At 42.8% G+C, this 12,881-nt stretch overlaps 1 protein-coding gene across 1 annotated transcript in view; it reads right to left on the bottom strand.

Moving 5' to 3' along the window:
* Positions 1 to 12,881, bottom strand: part of ADGRD1 (adhesion G protein-coupled receptor D1) — a 251,344-nt gene that overhangs the window by 76,620 nt on the left and 161,843 nt on the right. The window contains exons 16-17 of the mRNA XM_024205752.2: positions 11,185 to 11,288; positions 6,229 to 6,340 (exon numbers count right to left, since the gene is read on the bottom strand). Of these exons, the coding sequence (XP_024061520.2) occupies positions 6,229 to 6,340; positions 11,185 to 11,288 (216 nt within the window). The remainder of the gene's footprint in view (positions 1 to 6,228; positions 6,341 to 11,184; positions 11,289 to 12,881) is intronic.

Below are 12,881 nucleotides of genomic sequence, written 5' to 3'. Positions count from 1 at the left end.
TCTTCCACTGCTAGTTGCAGATGATTTACTGCAAGACACACTTGTTTAGTCTGCTTTAGGTTAAGGTATATTTTAGGCCTCCTTGGAATGAATCCCAGATACATCTCAATATTGCATCTTTTCCAACATACTGATGATGTCTGGATTGCTTTGCTTTGACAATATTACTCAAAAAGCTTTTTAGACACCTACTGCATTTCACAGGGGCCTTTGCTAGTTTACAATCCAGTTAAGTGAGAAGAGAAAAGAGCAGTTATTTTCTTTCCTAGCATCCTTCCTTCACCTGGGCAAAGCCCACAGTAATGCTTCAATTCCCTGGATGTCTATGTGCAAAAATAACGTTGCCAATGGGAACCAGTCTGGTGCCTCCACTACTTTCAAATGTAAATTAGCAGCTCCCTTTGTTGTACTAGCTTAGCTGCCATGTCCTGGCATTTCACGCTTTTTGGGGGTGTTTAGAGACTTGGTAATGTAATGAGAGTTGAACTCTCCCAGCCCTATCTGAGCTGCATGCTCGAGGTTCTAAACTGAAGCAGGGACATAGTTCCTGTTTTTCTGATAGACCAGTAACAAATCCATAAAAACTCCACTTACTGCAACAAAATAACTTTGAATTTAACTGATGTGAGATCAGTGTCTGACCCACTATTCTTTCACAACGCCCAAATCAGTGTACAAACAAACAACACTAATACATAAGGAATTTTGAAATGTTTTGGTGACATTGGACCACAACTGGATCTCTTCATTGATGAAACCTAAGAAAAATATCCTGGTTAAGTTCATCATAATATCAGAGGCCAAACAATAACATGGAGTCCATTTAAATTCTATCTGATTTACATAAGAAAGGTGCCCCCTCCTAAAAAAAAAAATGCAACAGAAAACCAACCTACAATAGAGGCTAGATCTGTAAAATGTGAGCTGTCCATTTGCTGCCCAGCCAACCAGATGTATCAGAAACAGAAAGTGGCTGAGCGAAGCAAAGCCAACGTGGAAGCAAAGGAAATTAAGATTGATGCAATCCATGGATTCAGTATGAATCCAGGTTCGTTTGGGCAAATTGTCTGAATCCAACTTATCTTGGTGCCTCTCGCTGGAGTGGCAGTTTTGTTACAGTACCAAAAAAACAAACAAACCCACCATGAAAATGTGCTGTTTATATACTGCTGCACTCATCATTTGAACTTCAGTTTAGGTAGATACCCGTAGGACTGTAGCCTAAGTAAAGGTAGCTGTTTTTTCCTCATCTTGTGGAGTTACTTTATCCTTTCTGTCCTGTGTCTATGGTTCAATAGTGCTCAGAGGATCACAGAGTGAACAACAGCTCAATATGCCAACTGCAGCACTTCAAACGATTGCTGATACACACTGGGTTTTGCCAATAAAACATAAGGCTATTTACTGCCTCTAGGTCACTGTAGACTTCATTTTATTTTGTGTAAATACATGTGATTCCCCCCCACAAACATGCAGGTCTCTGGATGCCGCTGGCTTTTTGTTTTGTTTTGTAGCATGTGAAAACATAATTTTTTAATTTTTTTTTTAAATCCACTCTGGCTGCCACTGTTTGGATGGCAAAGGTGCTTGATGTGCCTGTCAGTAGGGGAAAATATGGTATGTGCAGAAGCTACTCTCTCTAAGAAAACGGCCCAGGTGACTTCAGGATTAATTCTGTACTGAGAGCTGTACAACATATAATGCCAGTTTATCCCTATTGTTTAAGTCTTAGGGATTAAATTTTCTATAAGGAGCTAAATACATTTAAAGGAAAGAGTTCCTCTGTTTTATGGTTATAATGGAATTGACTACATTTGTGCTCACCCTACAAAATGAATGTAGTAGAAATGGCAAATGGACAGGTAATGTAACTGAGATCTGCCTGAATGGCACAAACACTGGGCTACATGCAGCTCTCTTTGGTATCCAGGCTGAAGCACCCAGATTCCACGGTGGGTTAGAGAGATCCTGAATAAAATCCAAGGGCAGTGGTAATTTCAGGTATTGCTGCATCATCTGGGGGTTGGACTAGATGACCTCCTGAGGTCCCTTCCAACCCAGATATTCTATGATCTATTGAGATAATGCCACTCCTAGGCCTCTGCTGTACTGAGTTTGGCTACATCGACCTAATTGTTACTACACTTTATTTGAAAATATAAGAACATAAAAATGGGTCAAACCAATGGTCCATCTATCCCTGTACCCTGTCTTCTGACAGTGGCCACTGCCAGATGTTTCAGAAGGAATGAACAGAACAGGGCAATTTTGAGTGATTCCCCTGATATTCTGTCCCAGCTTCTGGGATTTGAAGGGTGAGAGACACCTGGAGCATGGTGGTGTGTATAGGGTTTATAGAATTGTTTTGCCTTGACTAGATAGACTCATCTCTAGCAGAAAGAGAAGATGAAACAAACCACAGCACCTAGAGTAAATTCTCTCTCTTTTGTGCAGTATCCTCCAGCCCATGCAATTAAAATAGCAATTAAGGGTAATCAGTTTTAAAATTAGTAACAGCAGAATACTCAGTAAGTAAAAGCTTTCAAGGACACATGAATAATAAGAAGGATGAATTGTAACACCGAGGATCTTCCATCCGAACACAGCAACAAACAAAAACAATAATAATCATGTAGTTAATACTTATGAAGAGTTTTTCATCCATAGCTCTTAATGACCTTTATAATTATATGTACATATAATCATCCTTATTTTACTGGTGGGAAAACTGAAGCACAGAGAGGTTACATACATTGGCTTAGGGACTGTATGTAGGCAAAATTGCTCCAATTTACTTAAGGTGTGATATTAAAGCAGTTCAGTTAAACCCAGGGCCAGCTCTGGCTTTTTTGCTGCCCCAAGCAAAAAAAAACCTGCAGCGCGGCCGGAGCGGCAAAGCAGGAAAAAAAAAAAACGTTCAGGGCGGCCGGAGTCAGGGTGCAGGGGGACTCCCTGAGCTGCAGACGTGCCCCGGGCAGTGGGGGGGAGAGGGAGGGAGCGAGAGTGGGGGGAGAGAGAGAAGGGGGATGGCCAGAGCTTCAGCGGGGCGTTTGCCCCGCGGCCCCGACTGTCACGCCGCTCCGGTCGGCGGGGAGGGAAGGACGCGGGCTGCCCTGCCGGGCTTCCTACAGACCTGGCATTGGCTGGGGCAGACGGAGCACGCAGCCCACTCACAGCAGGGCGCTCCCCTCCTTCGCACCACCGCCCCCTACAGGGCGGCTGGATCGGCAAACAAAACAAAAAACAAAACAAAATCAAACAAAAGCAGCCATGGAATGCCGCCCCATAGAATCTGCTGCCCCAAGCATGAGCTTGCTTGGCTGGTGCCTGGAGCCGGCCCTGGTTAAACCAGTGCTGTTCTAATTCTGGCTTAAAGCAGGCTTAGTTCAGTTTAGCTCAAGTCAACTTGGAGAAGGTTTAAGCTAAATCGAAATACAGAACTCTTAAAATGAAATTAGTGTCTACACAGGAGTTTGCATCAGTTTAACTGAATCACCTTAACTAAACAGCTTTAATTAAACCATCCGTGTATGCTTGCAGACAGGGCCACAGTACCATAAGAGGCCAAGAGCCTGGTGAACGTGGTCAGCTTTGGCAAGAGCCATCCAAAAAAGAAGGAGCCTTCACCAGAAAGGCAACTGAGAATTCTTAGCATTTTAAAAGACTAGGTGGGGAGAGCAGGTGAGGACAAGGAGCCAAAGGGCTTTTGTTCAAAACCCCATATCAGTAGAAATTGCAAGAGAAAGACCATGTCCATGTTGTGTTATTCCCTATATGTATTTTATTTCCCCCAAGACTGTCCTCTCGGTGGAGTTTTAGCATCCTTCCTGATTTATTGAGCATTATTTTCGTGTGAGGCTTCCCTTGTTTTCTATTTCAGATTGTATCACTGTTGCTGTTTTCTGCTGTCTGTATTTTATTTTCCATCTAAACCATTCACTGTCATTTTCTCTCCTGCACCTTATCTTGCTCACTCAGGACCTGCTGAGGTTTCAGCTGATAGGAAGTTTGGGGTTGAACTGTTTACTTTTCTTTCATGTTTTTATGCCAACCTTTATCCCTGAGCTGTGCATGTCAGGGGCTGACACATGGGTGGAGAGACAAATGCCACGGCCCCACAAATGACACTGCTGCTGAAAATCACCATCAGCCAATGCAGGGGTGCCAAGACATGAGGAACACGGGGCCATATTGGCATATGTGGTGTGAGGAGCAGGGCAGCATGGACCACTAGTGAGAAAAGTATAACCCAGGGCCTCCAGATGGTGGGATATTAGAAATTGGGATTCCCTATATGCCATTCTTGGCTCTGCCATTGATTCACTGGGTGATCTTCTACTAGTCTTTTGCCCTCTCTGTGTGATCACTCTTCTGTAAAATGAAATTAAGGATACCCAGTTTTACAAGGTGCTTTTAGATCCTCAGATGAAAACTGCTATGTAAATGTCAGATATTATTAACTTACCAGAAGCCCACAGGATGCCAGTTGATTTGAATACAAATTTACCTATGTTTTTGGTTGCCCGAATTAAAAGCACACAACTCTCATATTTGCTTGTACTGAGAACAGAAAGACTGACAGATGAGTAAGAACCTGCATGTTGGTTGTCAGAAGCAGTATGGTACAGCAGCTGATCTCCAAAGCAGCCAACTTTTGTTCTATTAAAAAACTGAAGTGCTGTGGAACATTATCTAAAAATATGATTGTTTTCTCCTGACACAGGAGGGAATTTACATCTTAGGATCCTGTGTTAATTTTAAATAGCTTTTTTAAAACACACACACACACACACACACACACACACAAACAAACAGCAGTACATCAATGGTAACAAATTACATGTTCTTCCTCTGGTGGGAAGCCAGAACTATTTGCTCATTACATCTGTTGTGGGTAACTTGGCACATCCCTATTATTCTGGTCTAACAAATGGTATCAGTCCTGATCCTGCAGCTGCTTGGAGCAAGGAACTTTTCATCTGCAGGATTGTGTCCATAAACTGAAGACCAGTGCATCTCAGGGTTCAATATGGCCCATAGTTTTAAATGAAAAGTTAGTACATTGCTTTCAAAGTCTTGTAAGAACTGCAAGGTGGGAAGTGTCCCTTCCTGCCAACAGGTACACACCTACAATTGGTCAATTCAGTCCATAGTCTAGGAGTGCTCTCACAGAGCAGCACCCTCCAGTAATGCTCCCTACCGTCTCTGCCTGGCTAAGAAACTCTGTCCCATATTGGTGGATGATGACCTGGCTTTGGTGATGCACACCTTCATCACCTTCCACCTGAACGACAATACTACTTATACCTGGGGAACGGAGCCACCAGCCCTTAGGAAACGCCAGCCAGTGCAGAACCCTGCAGCACGTCTCTTCAGCAGCATGGCTATCCCAAGCACATCAAACCCGTCCTCTCTCTCTGCACTGGCTTCCCACAGAATACTGAATCAAGTTTAAGGTCTTGGTCCTTATCTTCAATTCGCTCAATTGCCTAAGGCCATGACAGCCAAAAAATCATCTAAAACTCCAGGAAAGGACTGTGGTCAACAATTCTGTTCCTCAGCACAACAGAACTTTCTGCGACACAAGTAAAGTTCATCTTTGCAGGAGACAGAGCTTTCTCAGGAGCTAGTCCAAGACTGAAGAACTTAACTGCCAAAGGAACTAGGACCACCAGAAACCTCACCTCCTTCCACTCAAAGTGCAAGAGGCCCTTCTTCAAAAATTGTCCTTGTCTAATGTGAACATAGTGCAACATGCACATACTGGGGAAAAATCCTACCTACAAAAAATGCTACAGCACATGCAATTTCCTCCCTGGGGAGAAGAGGAGAGAAAGGATGAACCAAACATGACAGCTGTTAGTTAGATCACTTAATGCACTAAGGTGTTTGGACATTATGGTGATATGGGGAGTATGAGAATCTAGGTAGAATGGAACAGAATAGAAATAGTTTCATACATTTGACGATCAGCATCTCTGTTTTTATTTTGCAAATGCCAAGCACGGACGGATGCAGCGATAAAACAGTTTTGGGGGTATAAAAGCCTTTAACTTGCTTTGTCTTGTGCTGTGGGTTGGGATTTTTGGCATAGATGTGTGTCTAAAATAAGAGAAAGGTTGTAATACACACTATCTTGCACTTGGCATGCTGTATTTACTTCCATGGAGATGACTTGCCAACAAAATAAATAAATAAAAAAGGCAAAACGTGCTTTTCAATACTTACCATTCCAGGGCTGAATTGAAAGCTGATGAGAAGCAGGATCTGAGCCACCAGGATGGCAAAGGACAGGTTGGCGTGGATGTGGTAGCGCTGATTACGCATGGTGCTGACAGAGCTGGGTGAAGGAAGAAAGGCTCATGAATAGAACAATATTCCAAGAAGCAGTAATACATTTATGATTTATTTGCGTGGGGTTATTTTTTATTATGTGGTTTTCAGTTCTTTCTTCCTTCAGGATTGAGCTGTGTTTAATCAGGTTCCCCAATATGCTGACACAACTGAACAAACCAAAAGGATTGAATTGCACATTAAGTAGCTCTACTAGTAACGGGTGGAAGAGTATTAATAAAGGGCCCAATCCTGCAAGGTGCTGAGCTCCGAAGGATGTCAGTGGGCACAGAGGCAGATCAGCACCTTGCAGAAGACCCTCCACATCTTGCAGAATCCAGCCCGAATGACATCACAGCTTGATTTTAACTTGTATTCAACACAAGCATTTTATGCCTACTTCAGTAGGAATGAGTGAACCTAAAAAGGCTCAAATTCAGGTTCGACTTGGATAAGATTGCCAGCTTCGGGGAGGGGCAGGCACTGTACCTTTCTGTGTATCTGTGCAATACCCAGCTCAGTGGGGCCCTGACCCTGGTTATGCCACCTGGGCATTAACACAATACAAAAAGTCTGAACCTTTCTCTCTTAGCTCTAGAAAAGCAGACTGAAAATCCTAAGAGAACACACTTTCTTAAAAGCTTTCTGCACTTTTGCTTTGTTTCCCAGCCACCACCAGGAAGTGAAAAACCTCAACTTGTCTGAATATTTCAGATCCTCAACATAATTTGATTCGAAAAAGAGAAGAAGATTTAGGGACAGCAGATTTTCTTATTTAATCCAATGCCTGCCAGTCCCTATCTACCAGTTTTAACCATTTCAGTAACTGGGCTGGATGTTTGGCATCATGAGTGATAGTACTGTCTGTACACATCTTTCCTACACAACTCGCCGCACTGCCCACTGCTCATGATGATACATCATATAATGCCCGCCGCCAGATGACACAATGACACAGACTAGGTGGAAAACAAGTATAGCTTTTTGTCACGTTGCCTTTTTTTGTCATCATTTTAGCCGGTTATTGAAGAGAGATAGAGGTCTGTCTGTCTCTCTATGTCCTAAAAGTAATTCAAAGAGACAACTTAGTGTTGTACAGTGCCAGTGTCTCTCTACTAATGAACTTCATGTAGACATAAACTGAAGCATCACCAATCCAGAAAGCAAGTAAGGCTGCAGCACTCTTAGAAACTGATTATCTGTTGCCAGTGTGTACAGAAGCGAAGAACTCGACAGATTCTACTCTGCTTAGTTCACAGCCATTTAAAACTAGTTTGCAACATTTCCCTTCAGTTGTCTAAGGAGACCCTGTCCTCTAGCAAAAAACTAATCAAACTATTTTAAGTGGCATGGCATGGTTTCAAAGAAATGCTATGTATGAATGGTGTGAAACAGCCTTGGGATTAGAAGCTGTGTCCAAGCTCTTCTTTTAAGTCTTCTGATGTCTCCCATTTCCCTATGGGCTCCACAGCCCAGGTGTCTTCCTGGGAGCTGTATGAAGTAACATAGCTCCTTTCCTTCCCAAACCTTCTCCCAGCCGCTGTTCGGCTCTCACAGTCAGAAGCAGCGAGGGATCCATGGAGTAGATCTCCCACTAGCAAAGGCTCTGACTGCCCAAGAACACATATGTAGGCTTTGGAGCCCTTTGGAAACTGGCGTTTCCATGAGTTATGTTATCATAGTGCCTCAGATCCGCAGCCAGGCACAGTGCGTCCATGCATGACCCAGTCAGACCGTGAGACTTAGAAGGAATATCACAGTGTTGGAACAAACTAAATAAACATGACAACTAGTGTTTTGTTGTTGGTGTAGGGCAGTAAACGCCTCATATAATCCAGCTTCTAAACCCGGTCCTCTTAACAGGATGCTCAGAGATTACACTTCAGTGGTCAAATCATCCCTTGAACAATTAGGAGGCAGTTGGTCTAGTGGCAAAGGCCCTGGACTGGGCTCAACGGACAAGGAGTCTGTTCCCAGCTCTGCCACTGATTTGCTGTATGACCTTGGGCAAGCCACTTCCTCTCTCTGTGCCTCTTTCCCTTCCTGCCCTTTGCCTTATCTATGTAGATTGTACGCTGTTTGGGGCAAGGACTGTATCTTACTGTGTGTTTGTACAGAACCTAGCACATTGGGCCCTGACTTCAGTTGATACTGCTGTTATACAAATAATAAACAATGATACACATCTATTTCATCCTCCTAACTGTCTCAAGTGTTCAATGGCAAAAGTCTTCCAGTGCAGAGAGACCACTAAAGGACTTTCACATTACTAACAGGAGGCTGAAGTTGTGCAGAGGGCTTTAACACAAGCACTGGAGTGAATTTCACTTGGTTTGTTGGATTTGTTTGTCCTACTAAGGGACCATTGGAAAACGAGGCCAGCAGAGGTAGAGTAACTGCTTAAAAACAAAGGTAGGATGATGTGATATAATTGTTTCAGTTCTGTATGAAAAATATATGCCAAATTCATATAAATTAGAGACAGGAAAGATTTATTCCATCATCTTGCCCATTCCTATCTGCAATGTAGGATTATAGTCTATTGAGTATTTTATATTTCAGCGTCAATCAGGGCTGCCCATGGGGGGTGGGATTTGCCCCGGGCCCCACAGGGGCCCCCATGAGAATATAGCATTCTATAGTATTGCAACTTTTTTTTATGGAAGGGGCCCCTGAAATTGCTTTGCCCCCGGCCCCCTAAATCCTCTGGGCGGCCCTGGCATCAATTCTAAAGTTCTACATAGAATCACAGAACTGGAAGGGACCTCGAGAGGTCATCTAGTCCAGGCCCCTGCACTCATGGCAGGGCTAAGTATTATCTAGACCATCTTTTAGGCAATAAAACTTGAGATCAGGGTCTAGGCTATAGATTCTTCAGAAGAGTAACAGGCAATTTGGAGATGTTGGGGTTTTCTTTAATTATGTAAATGACATTTTAACCCATTTTCATTTTTAACAATTAGTTTCTGCGTTAATGTGGTTGTACCTGGTATCTTTCATAGCCAAATCATCTTACAGCTCTTCACAATTAACTACACTGGGCTTGATTTTCACCTCACTTACTCAGATGTAAACCAGGAGTAACTCCATTGAAGTCAAAGGAGTTACACCAAAGTGAGTGAGTGGAGAATCAAGCCCATCATTTCCATATTTTTATAATGCTGCATTGTGCTAGTATCTCCAGGTGAACGACTTGTCTATGAATATGGAAATGCAGCAGTAATTGCTACCTCCCCAAATTATATTATGAATCCATCCCTGGGAGTTTCACTCTCTATCTGAATTCTCACTGTGGTAAACAAATTGGCTGGCATTACATGGGTCCTTTCTGAGTGCATCCTATTCTCATTTGCATGACCTTGGTTTTTGGCCTCTATACTGCAGTGTGCTGCCCAATGTATTTTGTTCACTGTCTAAGTCAAGGATCAAGTGACAACTCAGAATTTGCTTTGAGAAGCCTCTTGTATAATTTTTCAGGCTCAGTATTAGATTTACTCAACCTTAATTTTAGGTACAACTTAGTGGCAGCCACTTAAAATATGAAAGAAAAATAGTGTGCAGGGAAATCCAGCTAGAAGAAGAATGACTAAGCATTTTCCTACCTCTAGTTGACACAGCTCCCTCAAAAAATAGTGGGTGGAATTCACCCCTGTGCAAAGGACCATGCAAGACTATTGCCCTGCATCAGTCCCCAAATAGGTCACTGGTTTGCTGTATTAGCTCCCTAGAGAGAAGCTGATTAGCAATTACATTGTTACCCCCATAAAGTTGCCTTTAGTAAGATTGGGGAAGTGTCTTCACAGAAATAAGACAGCAGCAAGCAGCGATGTATTCTCAGCAGATTAAAAGCAAAAAACATGGTAACCAAAATATTAAAAACTCTACCCAGCCTGGTGTGAAATTCATCCCAAAGCAGAGGGGCCAGCACAAGTCCTATGCATCCCTTCAATCCCATTTAAACCCTGAGGGTGAAATTCTGGCCGGGGTGCCGGAAGAGGCGGGTCCATGGCCCCATCACTTTTAAAAGCGGGAGGGCTAAGCCCTCCCACTTTTTACCAGCTGTAGGGGTGAGCGACCGGAGGGGAGGGGACAGAGAGTCTTGGGGGAAAGAGGTGGCGCACAAATGGGGCCTCAGGGGAAGGGGCAGCGCAAGGGTGGGGGCTCAGGGAGAAGGGGCGCATGAGGGGTAGGGCCATGGTTCATGTGCTGGTGCCCCCCCCTCACTTTTAGGGGGCGTCCGCCATTGAAGGCAACTGCAAAACTCAAATTGACCTCAAAAGGTGCAGTGTTTCACCTTGAGAGTTCAAGTGGTGCTGGTGTGGAGGCTTTACCACAGCATTCTCTTCTCTCTGCGCTTTCGGTGGCCGTTCTAATAACCCCTTCCCAAATGCCTGCAGCACAAGAGGACAGGAGACAAGAAGGAAGAATTGCCCCTGTATCCTGTCATGCCTCTTTATACAGCCTTGCTTCAGATGAACATAAAGGCAAACGTGAAGTCCCAATCCTGCAGTCCTTGCTCAGGCTAAACTCCCATCGACCTCAGGATCAGCCCTGATACCAGTCTCAAACCCTCTTTTCAAATTCTAAAACCAGAGCAAAACAAGGATATATATTACAAGGATGTAACTTGCTATTTAAAGACCTTCCCATTCTGGGAAATTAAATTGAGGAACAACCAACCAACTGTTACAAATATATGTGCAGAATCTAATTAAAGGGGCTTAGGGAATTAATAACCTTTGAACACCTGAAAATATCCAGCTCGGTGGTCTGAAATGAAAATGTTTGCATTAAACTGCCAAACTTTCAAGGTGATATTTGCTCAGCAGGTATACAGTTAAAATTACTCACGACAGTATAGCAAACGTGACCAGAGTGATAGTCAAACAGAAGATGGACATGGAGCAGCCGATGTAAGTGATGGATGACAGCACCATCTGGTGTTGAGTCGTCAGCTGTGCAAAAAGGGAAAACAAAAATGTAATCTATTAATTGATTTAATATGCTAGAGAACCATATATCCTGGTGAAGGTCTGCCCACTCTATGTGGTAATTCAGGTAATGTGGCTTTGTTCTTCCTTAGACTGCAGCTCCACCCCAATCCACACATCCCTATATCAGCAATTTCTAGCAAGAGAAATGTATTGAACTATCTGAACCTAAAGTCAAACACCAAGGGCTCTCAGATTTCTGTGTCATTTTGGTTCCTCTTTTGTATTTCATAAGACTGTATTTCCTCAAAAGAGGTTAGGTTCAATCTACATTGCTGTGATAGTGTCAACACTGAGATTAGCTAGCACAACAGAAAGCAGTTTATCCAGGCTGCACAAACAAAGGCAAGGGTTGTTTAGCTTTTTTAAAGCTTTTATGACACTTTGGCAAATGCTCTCACACTGCAGTAACTTACATCATTGTGTAAATGCTGTCAATGCTCCACAATAGTGAGACCTGACAAACCAAGGTAGTAGGTAAATCATGGTTGCTTATGGGTGGTTTCCAAACAATACTGCAATCTTTTTTATGTATGGTATTTTTAGTGCCCGATAAAGAAGCCAGATTGACACTAGTGATATGAAGTTCTCCATAGAATCACAGAACAAACAAAAGCATGGGCAGCAGAAATGTGAACCTCTCACATTACCCTCAACTCTGACCTGGAGGGACCTTCTGTAGGGGCAAAGAAGGAATTCAGTTTCCATAAGCACTGAATCCTTGGCCTCTCCGTGTTAACCAGGGTGATCAGTAAGGTGATGCATTCTTTGACATGGATATTTTCTAGTTCCTCACGGCAGGGAGTCTGGCTATGTCTACACTACAGACCTTACAGTGGAACAGGTCTGTACATTCTCCTATGTAGCCGTTCTATGCCGGCAGGAGAGAGATCTCCCACCGGGATAATTAAACCACCCCCAACGAGCGGCAGTAGCTATATTGGTGGAAGAGAATCTCCCGCTGACATAGCGCTGTCCACACCAGTGCTTTAGTCGGTGACATTTATGTAGGTCAGGGGTGTTTTTTCACACCTACTGACCAACAAAAGTTTTGCCAACAAAAGTGCTAGTGTAGAACAAAGTCTCTGTTTCTGCTGTTGATCATAAATTATTCAGGAACACTGTTTTCATTTTCCATGTAAAGTCCTCAGTTTGGGGGGAAAGTGACAAGAAAAGCCACATCTAGTTAAGGGAGCCAGGCAGTATTAACACATAGTAAAGGATAGTTGGGCATGGGACAGTTTTCCCATCCTGCAAGAATTAAAAAAAAAAAAAAAAAATTCCCATCCTAAATCAGTTAAAAAGTCATTAACTCAAAAAATTTTCACAAATCAAAAAGCCAAATAAATAATAAATAATAATAATAATAATAAATCTAGATCAGGTCAAACAAAATGTTTTGTTTAGATAATTCAAAACATTTCATTTCAATTATGGCCTTTTCACTTTTTTTAAAACTAACACATAAACTAATTTATATTTCTAAACAAAAACTGGTTTCAAACCAAAAAATGGAATGTGTCACCTGAAAAATATAAAAATAGGGATGTTTTAATG

Source organism: Terrapene carolina, unplaced genomic scaffold (assembly GCF_002925995.2).
Source record: "Terrapene carolina triunguis isolate 2854851 unplaced genomic scaffold, T_m_triunguis-2.0 Scaffold234, whole genome shotgun sequence".
In the NCBI taxonomy this organism is placed as follows: Eukaryota; Metazoa; Chordata; order Testudines; family Emydidae; genus Terrapene; species Terrapene triunguis.
Note: the sequence above shows the minus strand (reverse complement) of the source record. Positions and strands in the feature narration are given on the sequence as shown.